The sequence below is a fragment of the Nestor notabilis genome, unplaced genomic scaffold (assembly GCF_000696875.1).
Source record: "Nestor notabilis isolate BGI_N333 unplaced genomic scaffold, ASM69687v1 scaffold3444, whole genome shotgun sequence".
Taxonomy (NCBI): domain Eukaryota; kingdom Metazoa; phylum Chordata; class Aves; order Psittaciformes; family Psittacidae; genus Nestor; species Nestor notabilis.
In genome coordinates this window covers 31,466-50,245 of record NW_009925882.1, presented here as the reverse complement: position 1 = coordinate 50,245, position 18,780 = coordinate 31,466, and the positions used below count along the sequence as shown (strand labels likewise).

At 37.9% G+C, this 18,780-nt stretch overlaps 1 protein-coding gene across 1 annotated transcript in view; it reads left to right on the top strand.

The window, feature by feature from the left end:
- UBAC2 (UBA domain containing 2) overlaps positions 1 to 18,780 on the top strand; it is a gene marked incomplete at its 5' end in the record, with an annotated part of 82,047 nt that overhangs the window by 41,154 nt on the left and 22,113 nt on the right. The window contains 2 exons of the mRNA XM_010013250.1: positions 9,189 to 9,312; positions 11,186 to 11,233. Of these exons, the coding sequence (XP_010011552.1) occupies positions 9,189 to 9,312; positions 11,186 to 11,233 (172 nt within the window). The remainder of the gene's footprint in view (positions 1 to 9,188; positions 9,313 to 11,185; positions 11,234 to 18,780) is intronic.

Below are 18,780 nucleotides of genomic sequence, written 5' to 3'. Positions count from 1 at the left end.
GGGGTAGGTTTTTTCAAGTGCTTAAAAAAACCCCTTGTTTGTATGCTGGTGTTGATTTGCTGCCTACTGTTTTATGGGATGTGAAAGCATCTATTTTTAATCCTTTTACAATTAATCTATTCAAAGAGAGTAATTGGAAACAACCCTCCCGCCTTCTCCCTGAAGTTACGCTTTACTGACTTTCATATAAGGGACTTTACCCAGAGGTTTATGGACTAAAAGCCCCAGGTGAAAACTTTGTTTATATGCTGTTTGCATTTTAAAATAACTTAAATTTAGTTTGTGGCAAAGAGCTGTATGATCAGTTCATGCTTTAAAACTGCTTCTTACTGATTAGATCTAACACAGCACAAGAAAACCTCAGAACTGAGGCATACTGAGATGCTGTGTAAAAACAGATGTCTCGTACAGCCCGTGTACATTCCCAGCACTGTTTTAGTATCATAATGATGAGGCTTTACAGAAATGCTCTCCGAGTACATATGAGGCAGTTGAAGAACTCTGTTGGCTTCAGAGATTAATGAGGCTGTGAGCCTTTGTAAGCTTTTTTTTTGCATTTTGAACAAGGATAATAATACTACACATGTAAGGTAAATACATTGAAGATAAAAAGCTTTTAAAACACAAATCTGATTCCCCTAAAATGATCTTGATATAAATGGGTGGCTAGGGAATAAGGAAGGAATGGGATATCAAACTGTGAGATAACCTGTTGTTAGCTGGAATAATCTTGTTTCTGAGTAAAGAACATCGATCTAAGAGTTAAATTATGTGTCTGTTAAGAGGGTTTTGGAGATCAGAGATAGAGGGGAAAATCCTGTCACTTGCTGTTAGAGGCTGTGGTTGAGAGTTACCTGGGATTTTCCCCAAAAACTCATACTGATTGTTCATGAATGCAAAGGACTTTATCTTTGAAGTGGCCTCATTTAGTGGCCTGATTTTAAAGAACCAGCAAGTAGTCAGGATGGTGTTATTTTTGGCAGGTCCAACCCCTGCAGATGGTGGAATGCCTCTTTGGAAACACTAGGGTTGTGTTCACTGCACAAGTGTTTGCTGATACTGTAGTGTTGGTGGTGTGCAGAGGTACAATCTTGACTAATGTGTCCATCTCATCAAAAAGCCTAAAGGTAGATCTAATGACAAAGCTAAACTTTATTAGATGTACCTTGTCTTATGGAAAATTATTTTGCTACACAGAATGAAGTGTAGCGTTGTGAGCTACTTTTGTGCCTACTTGGAGCATTTGGTTGGTGCTATACACGTTTTTTTCTGGTGCTGAACTCCCAGGGCAGACATGGCTTGAGTCCCCTTAGATGCCAGGGAGCTGAAGGGATCAATCTAGGGATTTCAGCTCCTCAGTTTTTATGGCATTTATTTTCTAACAGGAGATTCAGAAAGTCTTTGAGTGAACTTACTGGTCTTGCTCTGGACTTTTTTCCTTTTTTGTTTTTGAATTATTTTTTAATTATTCAGCTTCATCAGAGAGTAGAATCCCTTCAGATGAAGTAATGAGAATTAAAGACGGATTAAAGGGAAATTGCACAGGGAACTTGCTTCTTACACACATGGAGCAGTACTGAAACGTAGTTCCCTGTCCAGCAGCAAAAAATATAGTAGAAATAGGAAATTTTGAGATACACAGGCATGTAGTTGTCTTGGTCAAGGGTGGCTGACATTAGTACCACAGCTTCATATTAAAGGAAGTGTTTATTTCGAAATAGTCTTACCATTATAAAATAAAGCCAGTATATGTTTCCTGCTCTGATCTGATAAAATATTGCCTGCCTTTGATGAAGATACATTACTAAACTATACCCTCCAGCCTAGCATGATGTGATGTTAATTGCTCAAGCTAAATGATACAAGTTGCATTCTTTTACTCACTATTTATCCTTCTAGCTATTTGTTTTCTGTTCTTACACAGCTGCTGTTTCTCCAATATCTGTTTGACTGATTTGAACATTTAAACCAAGAAATGGTGTATATAAACAAGTGTGATACATGTTTGGTTTTACCGTTTGTGTACAAAAGCTTACTATCTCGCTTTTGGCAGGCAAGGAGAGTAACATGCAAATTAATATACTAGTTTGTTACTTTCAGAGGTAGTGACATCAAAGCGGTGCAGTTACTATTTTGACCAGTAAGTTAAAATGCCTGTGATGATTTATTTTCTGTCTGCTTACTTAGTTAGTCCCTACTCTAGCTGAGCATTGGATTTAGCTTTGCAATTTCATGTCTAGAGAGCTACTAACGACTGTAAGAAATGACTTCTGAATTACACAGGGTGTTTATGGATCAAGCAGCAAATGAATCCAGCCAGCCTCTTTCTTCACTGCAAAACTGCCTCTCCTTCCAAAACAAACTGCTTTGGTTTTTTGGAAGACAGGTCAGGTGTCGAGAACTAACCTATAGCTGAATCCTGTCTGTTTTTTTTGTGGACAAGCATGATTTCTCAAGTGGCTTGAGTTAGAGGAACAGTAAATGGTGACTCACCAGCGAGTCATGGTAACTCTGCAGAGGCCAAATAAAATGTATTACATTAATCTAGATGAAGAAAAAGAAATTCAAACACCCAATGACAGATTAATTTGGGACACTAAAAATTTCAATACAGCTGTTGAATTGTACCTCCTCAACAAAATACTCCGCCATCTAAATCCCTGCAAAGTTTCCTTGTGCCTTCATATTGTCTTCTGCCTAGCTCCAATTTCTGTGCCAGGTTTAGCCAAGTATGGGATTCACTGGAAGCCCCTGCCTCTTAGAAAGGTGAAAGCTGCTCTCTGGTTTGGTTAATATGATCAGTCATGAAAGCAAAGCTACCTGGTAAGCTGTCACCATCAATCACTTGCTGCAGCCATCTGATACAGAGCAGCAACTGTCAGTGGGTAAGCATGGGTAACTAACTGTAACATGTACTTGATGTAAATAACTTATCAGTTAAGGATAAATAGTTGTCCCTGTGATACTGTACTCATTTGTAGACCAGGATTTGGCCAGCCATTCCTATACCACTCCATTGGTTTCATCTGTATCTCTGTACTTCAGCCTTCACATGAATGGCAGCATGCTGGTCAAATATTAAATAAAGGACAGGGGCCTAAAATTAAAAAGAAAAAATAATCTTCATAGTGCTATAAGCTGAATATTTCTCTGATGGTCTGCAGAACTTGTTTGCCTGAGGGCAGTATATTGTGAATGCCCGACTGAAGAAACTTTGTGTCATATATTGCAACAGGCTGGTAGAATAAAAATGGTCAGGTACCATAAGCCAGCTTTGCACAACAAAGTTTATGGGGAGATAGGATTAATTAATCTTTTTGAAAAGGCTAAAGAATAATGATTATGTATGTTAGCATCTTATTAATGATGAATAAATTAAAACTGAAATTGGAAGAAAGATTGTAGCCAGCAGAATAGGAAAGGTCTGGATTAGCTCAGTGGGAAGGGGCAGGAACTTGAAACTGGTTTACAGTGGAGCTGAGCAATTTACAGAATAAATTGTTGGATCGTCTTGGTATTAAAAACTAAAGCGTTTTTTTTTTTAGGAGAGGTAGGTGTCTGTCTTCATTTGGTGATTTTAAAGTGGCTGGTTGGTCTCTCATTTTAATGAACCCAAAGTTGCAGTAGTTCTGCTGAGATATCCATGAACAGGAGGAACCTTTCATTTCCCCTCAAGATGCACAGCTTTAAGTTCTGTCTTGTTTTTTTCCACTTTATTCCTGCCTTCCTGTGAAATATGAGCAGTTAGATACATGAATATGGGTAACATACCCTAATCCTTTTGGTGCTGTTGAGAGGCTTCAGGCACCGGGGTGTCCTGCTCATGTGTAGCAAAAGGGTTGGGTGCAATTGATGGTTCCATTTAGTCCTGGGCTCTGTCCGCTGGAGAATCCCAACTATCAAGGGTGGTCGTATTCCAGGGATTTAACGTATTTTGAGGAATGTTATTGAGAATGTTTACCATCTTCAGAATAAAGGCTGGCACCTGAAGTGTAATACAGCAGTGTCCGATTAGCCTATAGGAATGCAGAGCACTGTAGTAATTCAGTAACTTAAATTACAAACACACTGTTTACATGCTGTGTATTAGGTGTAGCTGCTTTTATAACCGATACTTTTGGTCGCCAGAAAACCATGTGATTGTCAACTTGTCAGGTTAATGTTTTTATGAAGAACTTAAATGAAGAAAAAAACACAGCACCGCAGTTAGTAAGTGCAGTGAGTCATCCTGAATAAAAGAACAGGCTATTTCTGCAAGTTTAGTCCCGCAGAACTTTGAATGACAGCAGCAAGTGTTTTTGCGGAAGTAACATTTAGCTTTCTACCCGTTGGTTCATACATTTCAGAACATTTATTTCTGTATTTGGTGCATGTATTTACTAATGTTAAAATGCTTTCTTTTAATCTGCATTTAATATTCACCCTTCTAAATTTTAAGTAGTGTGTTTCTCTAACACAAAGTACTTGCTCTGATTCTTCTCTGCCAGTAGTTCCAGTAGTTTCTACATCTCTGGTTTATTTTTTCCAAGGTTACTGTTTCTTCTGGTTGTTTTTTTTTTTTCCCTGTCAAAACCAATCTCATCACTTCACACTATGTAGAATGTTCCTATCTGGTCTGCTGTGTTTCTTCTTAACTGCAAATGTTGAAATTCAACATGCTCTTTGAAATGAGAATAACACTGTTACGAAGCCTGCTGTTACAGTACACCTTTGGGATGAAAATGGTGTCCATAGAGAGTATTCAAACTCTAGAATTTAATCTTTCAGGGCTTAGAGTTTTATGTTTTGTTTGAAAATCCTATTTTCTAATCCACATGAAGCGGGTATAAACTCAGTTTAGAGTCAGCATGCATTTGTGTTTATTACCTTTCTTGGCACAGGCATCTCAATTTTCTAGTAGAAATTTATCATGGCACTTGAAAGGATGTTCTTGATATTCTCATAGTATAATCAACAAAGGGCCAGGACGAAGGTGACTGGAAAAGGAGCGAAAGTAGAGGAAAGGAGATTAAAAGGAATGAAAGGAAAAATTAAAACAAGAGGAGAAGAAAGAAATTTTAAGAGAGATTGCAGTAGTCCTTCAAAAAGAGTATTTTGCATTTGTAGATGTTGAATCTATGTTACCAAATGATTAATTAACGTAAAAAGAGTTAAGAATCAGTCCTTTTATTTACAGTGTATGGATGGATATTTGTACCTGTCTAGTGAAATACAGGAAAAGAAATCCCACCGGTGATTATGAGCTTCAGGAAGAAGGCTTTGATTATTCACAGACTAATAGGGTGGCTTAGGTTTGACAGGATCTCTGGCGGTCATCTAATTCAACACTGGGTTCAAAGCATATCCAACAAGAACAGGTTACCTGGGGCTATGTGTCTCTGAGAATGGAGATTCTAGCTCCCGGCAACCTAGTACAGTACTGGACCATCATTACCCCCAGCTGAACTCACTCTTGAATGTCTTTCTTGAAACAAGGAGCCCAAAAGTGGACAGTGATTCAGGTTCAGGCTCAGAAATGCTGAGCAGTCACTTCTTTTCGCCTGGTGACTATGCTTTTGGTAATGCAGCCGTGCTTAAAATTGAGTGTTCCTGCAAAGGTGAACTGCTGGTTAACATTCAGAGGATTCTCCAGCTCCTTGTCTGCGAATGTGTTTTCTGGCCAGCTTGTACTATTGCACAGGGTTATTCCAACCGAGGTGGAAGACTCCACAGTTGCTCTTGTTGAACTGTAAGGTGTCTGTCAGCCCATTTCTCCAGCCCATAAGGAATATCTGAATGTGGTCCTGCTCCCTCCAATTTGATATCATTCATCAACTTGCTGCAAGTGCACTCTGGCCCATCATCCAGGTCGTTAATAAAAACACAAATAGTGTCAGCCGGAGTGTAGATCCCTGAGGGAAGCTACTAGTAACTGGCTGCTGCTTGGACTTTGTCCTGTTGGTCAGAACCCTTTGAGTCTGGCAGTACGGCCACTTTCCCTCAGATCTGCTTATGCAGTCCTATCTCCCCAGTGTTTCTTCAAGGACACAAGAGGAGACTGAGTCTATGGCCATCCTAAAGTCCAACAGTTACAACATTCGCTGCCTTCCCATTCCTTGCCCACAGTGCCAGAGTCACCCTGGATAAATCCATACAGGATATTACCAATCACCTTGTCCATCATGTGGCTGGCAGTGACTTCCAGGAGGTTTGTTCTGTAACTTTTGCAGGGACAGAGGTGAGACTTGTAACTACCTGAATCCCCTTCTTGCCTTCCTTGAAGATGGGGTGTGTCACTTGCATTTTTCCAGTCATCAGGAACCTGCCCTGACCACCACAAGTTTCAGTAGCAACAGTGCCGTGACGTACATCCCATCTGGCTTTATTGACTCCTCTATGGCCAGATAGGCTCTAGAGCTTCCTAGCTGTCTTCCTTTATAGCAGTCCCACAGGAAGCTCAGGGACCGGGGAGGCCTGAGGGCAGAACTAACCAGTGAAAACTGAGGTAGAAAAAAGCATCGAGTACCTTGGGTTTTTTCATGTCTTTTGTCACTAGGTCCCTTTTTCCACCGGGCAGTGGGTCCACATTTTCATTAGCCATCCTTTTGCTGTCCCTTACTATGTCAGTCATATTCTAGTGCTGTTATATAGAGAAATAGACGGATCCACATCTCCATATAGATATTCGAAAACAAGGCATGAGAAACGTATAGAAAATTCTGAAGCCAACAGAAAAGATGAATTGAAATTTTCAAAGTGGAAGTACAGAATTGTCTAGTGAAAGTTGAGGGCAAAAGTTTAAAATCAGTTGGAATAAATTTTCACACAGTGAAGTCACCTGTACCAGTGAGTTTCACAGAACGTTTTGAAGGGCACTAGTTTTGACATTTTTAAAAAAGATACCTGAATGGATATTTGGCTAGTACCAATTTATACTAGACGTGAAACTTGTCTAAAAACCAAGAAGTGATGTCTTTGGAGGCATACATCTGAGGTGCCTAGAAACTTACTGGTTTAGGGGAAATGGTCCATCACTAGGCTTCCTCTAGCTCCTTTAGATTGTCAGGCACTAAGTAGTGTCAGGCACTGGATTTTGAATTGCAGAAATCACTCCCCTGGCTGGGGTGGTGCTTTCTGTGGTCTCTGTTGACGTTAATGGTGAATATTAACATTTAAGGAACCTTTCAGCATTCTCTGATCTCTTTTTAAAATGCATTTGCAATTATGGGAAATTCCTTTCTGTACTTTCCCATCTTACGATTGAGTGCAGTCTTGCATGTGAAGTCTTTGTGCCTGAGTCACTATTTATCACAAGAGGAATAAAACCTGAAAAGCATGCCACAATTTTGGTAGTCCTCCAGGTTGTTTGGTAAGCGTAGAAAGAAATAATTTCAAATTACTTTTCTAAGAAGGGAAAATATCTTTTTTCTTCGTTCTTTTTCTTTCTTCAGTTACAAAACCTGATTTACTTCAGTGAATATTGTCTACAGTGGAAGCACTTCTGATGAATTATTTTTGTCTGTTGCACTCTTACAGCTGTGCCTATTGACTCCCACAACTTAAATAATTTGAGTAAATTTTAAGGATGTTTGTGTATTTATACAGATATATAATGTTTGACATACAAACATTACATTGTTTACGTAGGAGGGATTATGTGCAAAAGTGAATATTTTTCAGTAGTTCCTGAGTTAGCATTCTCTATACATTCAAGTGCATCTGACTGTTGTTGAACAGATGGTACTAAAAATGTTTCTGTAATTAAACTGTATAAAGTTCTCCGACAGGAAGCGTTTCAGCAAGCTGAACTTCAAATATGTAACAAAATGATAACAAAATGCTCTTAAGCCATAGCTTATTAAATGAGTAAAAATAATATTTGATAGGATTGGGGTTTTTTTTTTCATAGCTGTGGGTGTTGCATTTGGCAGTTTTTCAGGAAATACAAGTCTTAATATTCAGACCATTGTTTCACATAGTATTACTCCTATCAGTAGTTCCTCCAGAAGGGAAATGTATTTTAATGTATTTGTAAATAATCAAATTATTTAGGGTCTGGTTTGTGCAGTTTGCAGAATTCCTACTGAGTATAACATCCCTTTGGTGTAAAGGCCTGTGGGAACTGCAATTCTTGAAAGTTTCAATAAGCTAGTGAGCAGTAGAAATTACCCTGTGCAGCATCCCACGCCTGTTGGACACAAGACAGCACAGAACCACAAGCAAGGACTCAGCTGGGAGAGACGTGCACTTTGCTGATAGCCTCCCCTGCCTGCAGCTTGCTGCCTGGAGGTCCCCACCTCAGCAGCTCCACCAGTGGAGCAGGTTGTGTCTACCCAAAGTGACCTTTTTTCCTTACCCTTCTCCATCCTAGGAAGTATTTTTTTCCTAGACTCTCTCATGTCTATGCCTTTGCCATTGGTTCTGCTGTGGCTTTTCTTGTCATCTTTAATACATGGGTTAATTTGCTGGGTGTTTTATCCCGAGGAACACAGGCTCTGTATCGGAGTACATAGATGAAATGCACTAGTTTATGTTCACAACTTCAACCTAAGTATCTGGTCATTTTAAAAGGTGCTTGAGTCATAAATTCTCTGGAACTGTTTCCAGTAATGGTTTAGAAACTTGACATACATCTTGTGCTGTGATTAAGGTGAGGACCTTGAAGAAAGTTATTTGTAGGGCCATAGGCAAAGGGAAGTTAAATCAAACTGTCGATATTCCCATCTTACAAACTGCAGTCTGTTGGGAATCCTCTAACACCTTAAGCCTGGGTAAATAATACGAGCCTAACATCATAGTTGAAGTGATTTTCATAACCTTTTGGGCAAGGTATAATCCTTACCATTTGTACATTTGAATCAAAGAGGGTTTGTCTGATGCAGGAGACCACTGATGTACTTTTTGTGTGCTGTAATTTATAGAAACAGTTTGCTATTAGACTAAATTCATTGCCTTCTCTGCTGCCCCCAGTTGTAAACATTTGGAAATAAGATAGTTTTTGTCACCTGTTCTTCTGATTTGCTAGTAAGTCTATTGTTATAAATGCTGCAAGTTATTGAATCATTGGTTCCCAAGGAAGACCCTATTTTTTTTTGCAAGGTGGTATTACATTTTGATTGTTATGCACTTAGGATTAATTACTTTTGATTGATTTACACTGCTGTTGCTGGTATCATTCTTATTAACCATCTGTATCTTTCTTTTTGCAGCTTGGGTCCTGTATTTGCACTGTTTGTACCATTTTATTCCTCCATTCCAAGAGTGCAGGTAACACAAGTATTAGGCTACTTTTCCATCACAAACAAGACACTGGTCTACATATTGGGTTTACAGGTATGGTATGTACTTGCTTACTGTTATTTTAATGAATTACATTAATGAATTACATTGTCATTTTAATGAATGTAGTAGTTAGTATTTTTGTATGTTTCTCTCTGAATTTTGATGCTTCCACATGTATGATTCCAGATATGTTTAGCTAGTGACTGGCCCATCAACTAAAATATTGAAGAATATGTGTTGCATTTCTACATAGTGAAGTGGTGGGCAATTCTTCCATTGCCTTCTATCTTTGTTGTCTTGTGCATGAAAATATAACAAGCAGTTCCACAATTATTTTTTTTGGGGGTCAACAAAATTAACTAGATGAAAATAGATGAAAACAGAACCTCATGCTAAAGCTTATGTATCTTTCACCTTTCTAATTTGATTATGTTCTTGCTTATATTCTTAATGTTGTTTATTTTCCTCTTGTCTGAGGAAGCAAACAAAGCTATAGAATACAATAAAACTGTCAGTAAATAATAAAGGTTTTGGCTGAATTCCACTTTTATATAAATTAATATTATTTGTTTATTGATCATTACCATGTGATAGGTAATTTGTAATAGTGTCACATAAAGCATAGCAATATCATGTAGTATTATGTTAAATATGAGTGGAAAAATATAGGTACTTGGTACAGAAAGGCAGTAGTTGTTAAAAACCCAACGAGAAACCCCCAGCAGCCTAGAAATGAATGGACACGCATGTCACAACCTGAATTATGAAATAGATGGGCAAACTTATGAGAAAGTATACTCATTTTTATAGATTCCAGGGACTTAGAAATAGCTGTAGCACTCACAACAGAAAGCACCATAGTTATGGGACGTCTGGTAGAGAGTATTTTAGAATGAATGGTCAGTTTCAGAATATTGAGTCATGCTTCGTATGGACATTTCATTCATCCCTCTTGCTGTTCAGCATTTGGATTCCTTCCGTTTCTGTGCCAGCACTTATTTTCTTGATCTTTCAGAAATCTTGTTTCCTCTCTTCCAAACACATCAATACCACTATTATTCCAGTCTTTGGGAAAGCCATGATACCGTCTGAGCTCTTCTCCTTCATTTCCTTTGCCATTTGCTTTCATACGCACGCCACCTCCAACACAAATCACGTTTACTTGCTGCATACACGACAGTTGCTGCCGTCACACAGAGACTGAGGGAAATATCATTTGCCTTCTCCTCATTTGTAAACTGCACCCTAATCTCAAGTCACTATTTCTGTAGTCAGAAGTCTAGAGGGAAGGTGTTCTCATGATTCAATTAGCGTCATGCAGAACTATTTTAGTAACTAATATCAGTCTAATTTTCAGCCCATTTTTCCAGTTGGTAGTAACCTTCTACAGGTGATTAATCACATACTTTACTAGAAACAATGGGCTGCCTGTTGGCCTATCAGGATTCACTCCAGCCTGTTTCTGTGATTTCGTGTTGACAAACATGCCACTGGGTGAGAACTTTATTTCTTTAATTTTGATACTCATGCTTAGTTTCTCCATAACTGCACATCTGAGAGCTTCACTTGCACTGTTTGCCGTGCATGGAACTCTTCTCCTGTTGCTGCTGAGTCATTTCCTTTGCTTCAGTCTATCTTTCAGACTTGTTTTTCTGTGCAGCCTATAACTGACATCCTGTTATAGTTAGTATGCTATATGGAAATAAATGTATTGTTCTGTAGAAGGAGAACAATTGTTGGATCCCTGTGTTTTTTTTTCTGCTGCTTCTGGAATACATCCTTTTTTAATGTTAAACTGAATTTTTACTGAGATAAATGTCTTTGACTTCTTGCATTGTCATGATAAGTACATAGCCTGTATAATATTGCAACATAGTAGTTCTTTGTAAAATCAAAATTTTAAATCACTGCTCTTGTCTTCTAGCTCTTAACCTCTGGTTCCTACATCTGGATTTTAGCCTTAAGTGGATTGGTAAGTTTTGCTGTTTTAAAAATAATGAGTTGCTTAAAACACTCTGCCATGTTTACAATCAGTGCAGTATATTTGGACTCAAAAAGAACAGAAATGACGGAGTAGTGTTTTTTATTTGTGATGGTAAGTAGAAATTTTTTATTTTTAACTTCCAAAGGTGTAAAGCACTGTCTGGCTGGTGACAAACTGGCAGACGAACAAATGAGCTGGTTAATATTTGCAGGGTGCCACTGTTCTCTGACCCCCCGGGCTTAATTTTACTGCCATGGATATAGCTTGAGACCCACAAATATAAATGAGATTATTGAGGAAATGGGAGAAATGTTTACCCTATTGTCTATTTTTTTTTTTTTCCATTTTCAACAGATCTCAAGCTTTTATTCCCCAAAGCAGCTTTTAAGAACTATGCTGTGAGGATTTTTCATGTTTTGGTGTTCTCTAGATGTGTAGTATAGCCGTTTCTCACTATGATAACAGCAGCCAGGGTGTGAAATCACTTTCTTCACACCAGTCAGATAAAATTGGTGTGGTCTGTCATCTTCCTTTCCAACTCTGTTCTTAGTATGGAAGCCACGGAAGCCAAGAGTTCAGATTGTACTGAATCTTCCAGAGTGTTAGATACTGTCAGCTTCTTTTAAAATGTTACAAACTTAGAAATTAGGAGCTCAGACTCTGATTTCTTAGCCCAAAAGACCGCTTTCAAACAATGAAAGTGCCACCGCTTCCAAAGAAAAGTTGATGCAATCTTAAGAAGGACTTACATTGTGCCCCTGCTATTTAGAACCTACTAATATGAATATGCAGTGAGCTCAGAATGAAAATGCCTGTGGATGCTTCATGTATTGCTGCTGTAACTCAGTAATTTGCTCTTTTACCATTTACGTTGACTGTTCCAAAATACTCTGTGAACTCACAGTATAACTAACAGGAGTAGCTATAACCGGAGTGACAGGAGTGACCAAGCAGTAAATAGTGAAGTCTGCTCAGCAGTTTGGTCTGATCATAATATCAGTGAAAAGAGTGCAGCTAACAAACCAAAATTTTCTGTCATGGAGATCAGCCCAAGCCTCTGTGCCTGCCTAAGGATCTGTGACTTCCTCTGAACACAGTACCCTTCCTGTTACTCTTCTGACTCTTTTAATAGCCCTTCCTTTTGAACAGGTGTTCATTAGAGAGGAAAGAAAAGAAAAGGCATTTTAACTCCCTCTTTCCTAGTGGCACGCACTGTATGTGTACTTTGTTATACAGACTTTTAAAGAATGGCTCAAATACTTTTTTTATAATATATTATGCAGTTCCTATCTTAATACCCTTTTAATGTACAGTTTTATTCAGCTGTATAATGCAACTTTCTTAGGATTCTTTTTCATAAATGACCTATTTTTTAATTGCAGACTGATAGTATGCTTTACATTGGTGTAAGTCCATAGAAATAAATAGAACTTACTCTATCATTTGAAGTTTTCATATTGCTTCAGTCAGCATGAGTTAAGTCATCATCAGAGACTTAATTCATGACAAATTTGTCACAAATCAAATACAATGATGTGCTTTCAGTATCACTTTTTTTTTCCTGCAGCAAGAGCTGCACTTTACAGTTTTGTGATAATTGCTACAATGTGGAAAGAAGTTCATGTTATGAATTTCAGCCATGTTTTGCACAGCATATCTGTCAGACTCCTGTGAATAAGAAGTCTCTTTTTCTCCTCTCTTAGAAATGATAATCTGTCATCTTTTGAGAAAACTTGGTGAAGGAGTAAAGTTTCACAGTATATTAAACAGTCTGAAGAGGGGTATGAAACACTATAAAGGCACCTTGTAGCACTACAAGTGTAGGTACTTGGTAACATACAGATCACAGAATGGTTTCAGTTGGAAAGGACCTTTAAAGATCATCTAGTTCAGCTCCCTGCATGCCATGAGCTGGGAGTTCCCCAGCTACACCAGGTTGTGCAGAGCCCAGTACAGCCTGACCCTGAATGCTTCCAGGGATGGAGCATTCACCACCTCCTTGGGCAACCTGTTCCAGTGTCTCACCACGCTCATAGTAAAACATTTCTTCCTTTCTTCCCCATATATATGTATATATATGTATACATACAATTACAGAAATACATAGATTGTCAAATCAATGTTAAATCATGCCGACAGCCTATGTATTTTTGTAATTCTTACTACTCTTGACATTTTCTAACATATTGTATCTTTTTGGAATGAAATTCACATGTATTTGTACAAGAAGACTTGAGTAAATGCATGACCACAGAGTCAGCTTGTTCATTGCCTGTTAGACATTCCACTGTCTGGTTTTTTAGCTCTAAATATCACTTAGATATTCATATGACTGTATATGATGCTGTTCTGCAGTTTAGCTTTTATTGCACTTCTGCTTATGTGGACTATTAAAATGGGTGGTGCCGGCACGATGTTTGGGTTGTCGTCAGTTTCCACTTTCTCTTCACCATGTTCTGAGTTTAGGTTTATTTAAATTATCACAATTCATATTTTAACATGTAATTAACACTCTTAGACTGAATGGGATCTGGGATCTGACTTTCCAAGTACAAGATGTGGCACTGAGGCTGATTTCCTTAGACTTCACTGTGTATTCCAGGCAGGGTGCAGAGCAACTGGGAATTGTACCACCTTGAGTTTCTTGTTTTCAAGTTATCTCTAATTTTGAACCAATAAAGGAATACACTCTTTAAGGCAGCTTCTTTACTCTCTACATGAAGCCAGAGTACCTCTCAGTTATTTGGGATGTCATTATGGGCCTGGTAATTTCAGTTGCTGGTATGTTCTGTAAAATGTGCTGTTTAAATACATGATACTCATTTACAAAAAAGGGAGAATTTAAGAAGTAGACTGTAAAGAAATTTACAAATCTGATGTAGTCAGTAACCTGTAATCTTGTTGCTCTCCTAATTTTACAGTAACCTGTAATATTGTTGCTCTCCTAATTTAGTTTCTTGTGTTCTGCCAAGAATATATGATACTTGATACATACAGTCCAGATTTAGTTTTATGCTGAGGGGGTTTTATGTCCTAAAATTAAGAAACTTCATATTAGATATGCAGATATATAATGAAAGTCACACAACCTATTTCCATTCCACAAACATGTCCTGCCATGCGTCCTTCATCTGCCAGTTAGTCTGGACATCCTCTAGTCATCCACATTCAGTCTTTAGTCAGTGTCAAAGTACAATATTCTTTGAATTATTTTTAATTCTGTAATTATAAATGGTGATTCAGGTAAGTCTACTTAGATCTAGTTAAATGTCTTGTGGTAGTGCTTTGGTGACACAGAATAGAAGTCAGTCTAATACTATTGAGTTTGAATAATTTTTAAAAATATATGAAAGTTATGTATTAATTGGGGTTTATGCTGTTGATTTATAGCCAAGCAATATTCAAATTGGAGTTCAGGGTAGATAAAAGGTAATTATTTGCAGTAAGTGAAATCTCATTTTTAATTCCTTCTTTTCAGTTTGGAATTATGAAAAGTGATAGTGAAGACAAAACTTATTAAAAGTGTGAAATTTAAATGAAACAATATTAAGAAATAATGATGTGTTACTGTTTTGACTATTGTTATTGTGTAAACTAAAATCTAGTGCACTCACAATAACATAAATAGCATTTAAAAAAACCTCTCATTGCTTTTTTTCATCTTGAGCTTGTTTTCACCCAAATGACTGGTTATGGGCTACTTCACGGTCATTTCTGACTTAAAAAAAGTACACAAAATGGGGTATCCCTAACAGTTTCTTTTAAACTCTAAATAGTCTTATAAGTACATTGAAACTTATTTATTTATTGCCTATTTATTCATTGCCTATTTATTTATTTAAGTCTAGTTTTGTGGAAACATTTGATAATCACAGGGGAACATGTTTTTATCATTTTTAGTAGCAAGAAAAGAATTTTTAGGAAAATGGAAATAAATCTGAGAACATAGATTGTTTAAAGGTTTCCTGCTGGTGTCTTGTCTTTAAGTGCAACTGGTATTTGAACCCTTGAGTTTGAATTGAGTGTGCCAAGTTGGAGCTGGATCTGCCACTCGCTGATAGCTAAGGCTGAGCATATGCCCCAACGGTGCAGTGGGCTGAAATGTCATTTTCAGCTGATTATGCAGCATCTTTGACCACACCATCAAGAAATCCCATTAAACACCCCATGGGTGTTGTTCTCAAGATACACTGGGCTGCTCTGTATAGTCATCTTCATGGCCCCGCATTGGACTTGCTCCATCAAGTCCATGTCCTTCCTGTGCTAGGAAGTGCGGAACTGGATCCAGTACTCCGGGTACAGCCTCGCCAACGCTGAGACAGATGGAAGATTCACCTACCTCGTCCTGCTGGCAACACAGGAAGCTCAGCACATAGGTTGTGAAGTGCATAGCTTGAAATAAGAAATGGAAAAGCAACAGAACAACAGAGATTAGGGAATGAAAAAGCAGCACTGTCTGTCTGTCACCTAAACTTAGGGCAGGTGCAGAAACCCATATGTAAGCTAACTAAGCCTAGTTTGTTTGGATGTATCCCACCCAAAACTAATGTATTTGCATGTGGGCAATGGTCAATATTCAGCTGAGTTACTGTAGGTAACTTAATTTGAGATGAGTTGTCTCTACGTTCTACTGACTGTATTGACTTAACCCCGTCTGTGGTGGATGGTCAGACACCTTGCTCATGTCTAGATGGCTACACGTAAACACATTACAACTAAGCTGACATTTACTCCTGCATCAGTTAAAGCATCTGAGGAGGAAAGTGGTTGATCCATCTGGCAGAGAGGGAATGTTAAGGTGGAAGGAGGTTGTAATTCTTTCGGGTCAAGGGAGATGCAGATATTTCCAATTCTGGAAGAAGGAAAAAGTAGTGGAAAAGGAGGAGAGAGGGTAATAATGTGTCATAAGATACTTTTTCTTTTCTATCTATGGCTTCCAAGATACTGTAGATAAATGGATTTTAGTTTCCAGTTTGTATTTCACAAGTTTTCGGTTTCTCCCTCAGATCTGAGGAAAGGTTCTGTGTCCAAAATGTGTTCTACCTTGTCAACTGTGCCAACTGGCTCAGTAATAGGCAGATAGCTTCTATGAAGCATTTCTAGCCTATACATGTACACCATTGTGGTTGCATTGTTACCATTGTTTAGAGAGGGAATCTGTGAGAGTAATTCAACTGTGTCTGTATTTTGGAGATAATCTGCCACAGGATAAGTCACATCTTAACAGCGCCTGTTTCTTGCTGTTGATTCTGAAACCAGCTTTAAACAACCAGCTCATAAGCAGGCTTTTAAATTACAGATGTGTACGTTGGGGCAGATAAATCAAATCATTATCTTTTATGTAAAGAGGTTTGGTTAACAGTGTAATGACAATCACCTACAGAACTCTAGCAGAGACCTGAGGGAACCTAATCTTAGGTCACACGTACAAGTTAAGAAGAGATGTACTGTGCTGAAATGGCAGTACAGTCATGCTTGCACATACACAAAGAATGCTTGAGATCTGATAAGGATGGCACCTGACCAATGAAGATAGCACTGATAGACCCTGAAGGAAAAACAATTCAAGGTATCTGGGAGATTTATGAGCCTCGTCAGCTTGGAAGGAAATAGAAGATAATTAGTTTATCATTATTATAATCTTATTTTTCTGGCAAGTTAACTAATACAAAAGGGTGTTTATACTCTCAGTAACTGTTTCCGCAAAGGAAACTCAAGCATAACAATCTGTTGTGTTATATTGCAGGTTATAAGTACAAGTTGAAAATAACATGTAATGGTTTTATTTGGTGGGTGGTTTTCACACGTTCTCGCTTGATTTGAGAAATGTGTTTCTCTAATCAAGGTAAATACAGAATCTAGACACATTTTAATCGTGTTGTTTTGATTATAGTTTTATAGCATTCAGAACATACTAAAGATAAAGCAGATAAAATAGGTATAAAAATGTTACTTCACCTTAAGAATACTGCTCTTTGCTTTCAATTTGTTGCTATCTGAAAAATAGCAGAGTCTTGAATACATGTGATAAATATGTTTAAGTTATTCAAAACAAATTGAGTATTTGTGGTCAAGTTCTAACTATTAGGCAAAAAAATATTCAGAATCATTGTCTACATTGATCTGTCTACTTTTTTTCCCATTTGATTTCCTTTTTTAGCTTTAACTCAGTACAGTGATTTTAGATATCTCAGTAACGGAGCATATATATCTTTGTCATGTAAAATACTGGAGAGCTTCTGTGTTTGGTTTACCTAATGTAAAAGAGAAACTACAGCAGCTTCCTTTTTCTAAAATGTGTACAAGTTCAGAGGGACATGAGGGAAGGTGATGGAATTTTTGGCTTCATACAGGGGTGGGAAGAGGTTAGGAAACGTCATGTGAAGGACCAGTAGTAAGCCATAATGTTAAGAAACTGAAAAAATGCAAGCACACTTTTGCTGCCCTGTGCCAATTTCCAGCATATTCCGTTTCCTCTGCTTAGCATTGTGCCTCATACAATATGGTGGATGAGGTGGTAGGTTATGACAACTAAATGCATTTTGTGTTGCCAGCCAAAAATTCTCCATTCTAACAATGTAATCAACTGAAACATCTTTCTATGGTAACTCTTCACAGCCTAAAATACTCTGGAGGTTCATCTGTTTGGGGAAATAGCCCTTTAATCTGCTTGATGTATGGTGATGAATTGGGATGTCATGAGATCATTTTATCTTCATTGAATAAACAAAGTTTATTCTCTTTCTTAAACACTAGAAATTCACTACATGTCTGTAAAAAAAGGGGTGTAAAAGGTTATGTTACACTTTGTCAAAGTTTGGGGTTTTTTTTTTTAATTATGTATTAAGTTCTGCATATGAAGCAGCTAAAGAGGAAGTTTCTTTGGAAAGACTTGACATTAAGATGAGTGTATGACACTAAACCAGGCTGAATCACGAGATGCATTCTAACTACAAATGTCTTCGTTCCTGGTTATTGAAAATATGCAAATAGGTATCTCTTCCTCACTAGATGAAACTTCTTGAAAATCTGTTATAACTGAGCACAGCATTTAAAGTTTCTTATACTTCCATCTAATTGTTTTATAATTGGAGTAGTAAATCAAGAGAGAAAGAGGAGTGGCACTGAAATCCTAAATGGTGTGGGGTTGGAACTAGATGATCTTAAGGTCCTTTCCAACCCTAACTATTCTATGACTCTATGTGGAGATAGGAAGGTGGATTGCCAGTGTACACTTGGTGCTTTTCACCACTGAGTCTGTCCTTCCATCTATTTATGCTTATGAAGTATTGCTGTCTCACACGATTTTTCAGAACAATTACTGGTCAAAAGTAAGTTTCTTGGCAGTTATATATAGAAGATGTGCTTCTGCTAGTGCCATGGTTTTGTCTTGTTCCGTCACCAGGTGCTTTTTATTTTAGATTTTACTGCGAACTTTGTATTGTCAGACTTCTCGACTTCCTGCTCTGTGAGAATGGAAGTCCGCGTGTTTGGGGGTTATGCAATGAGTTTCTGTCTAAGGCAGGATAAAGAAG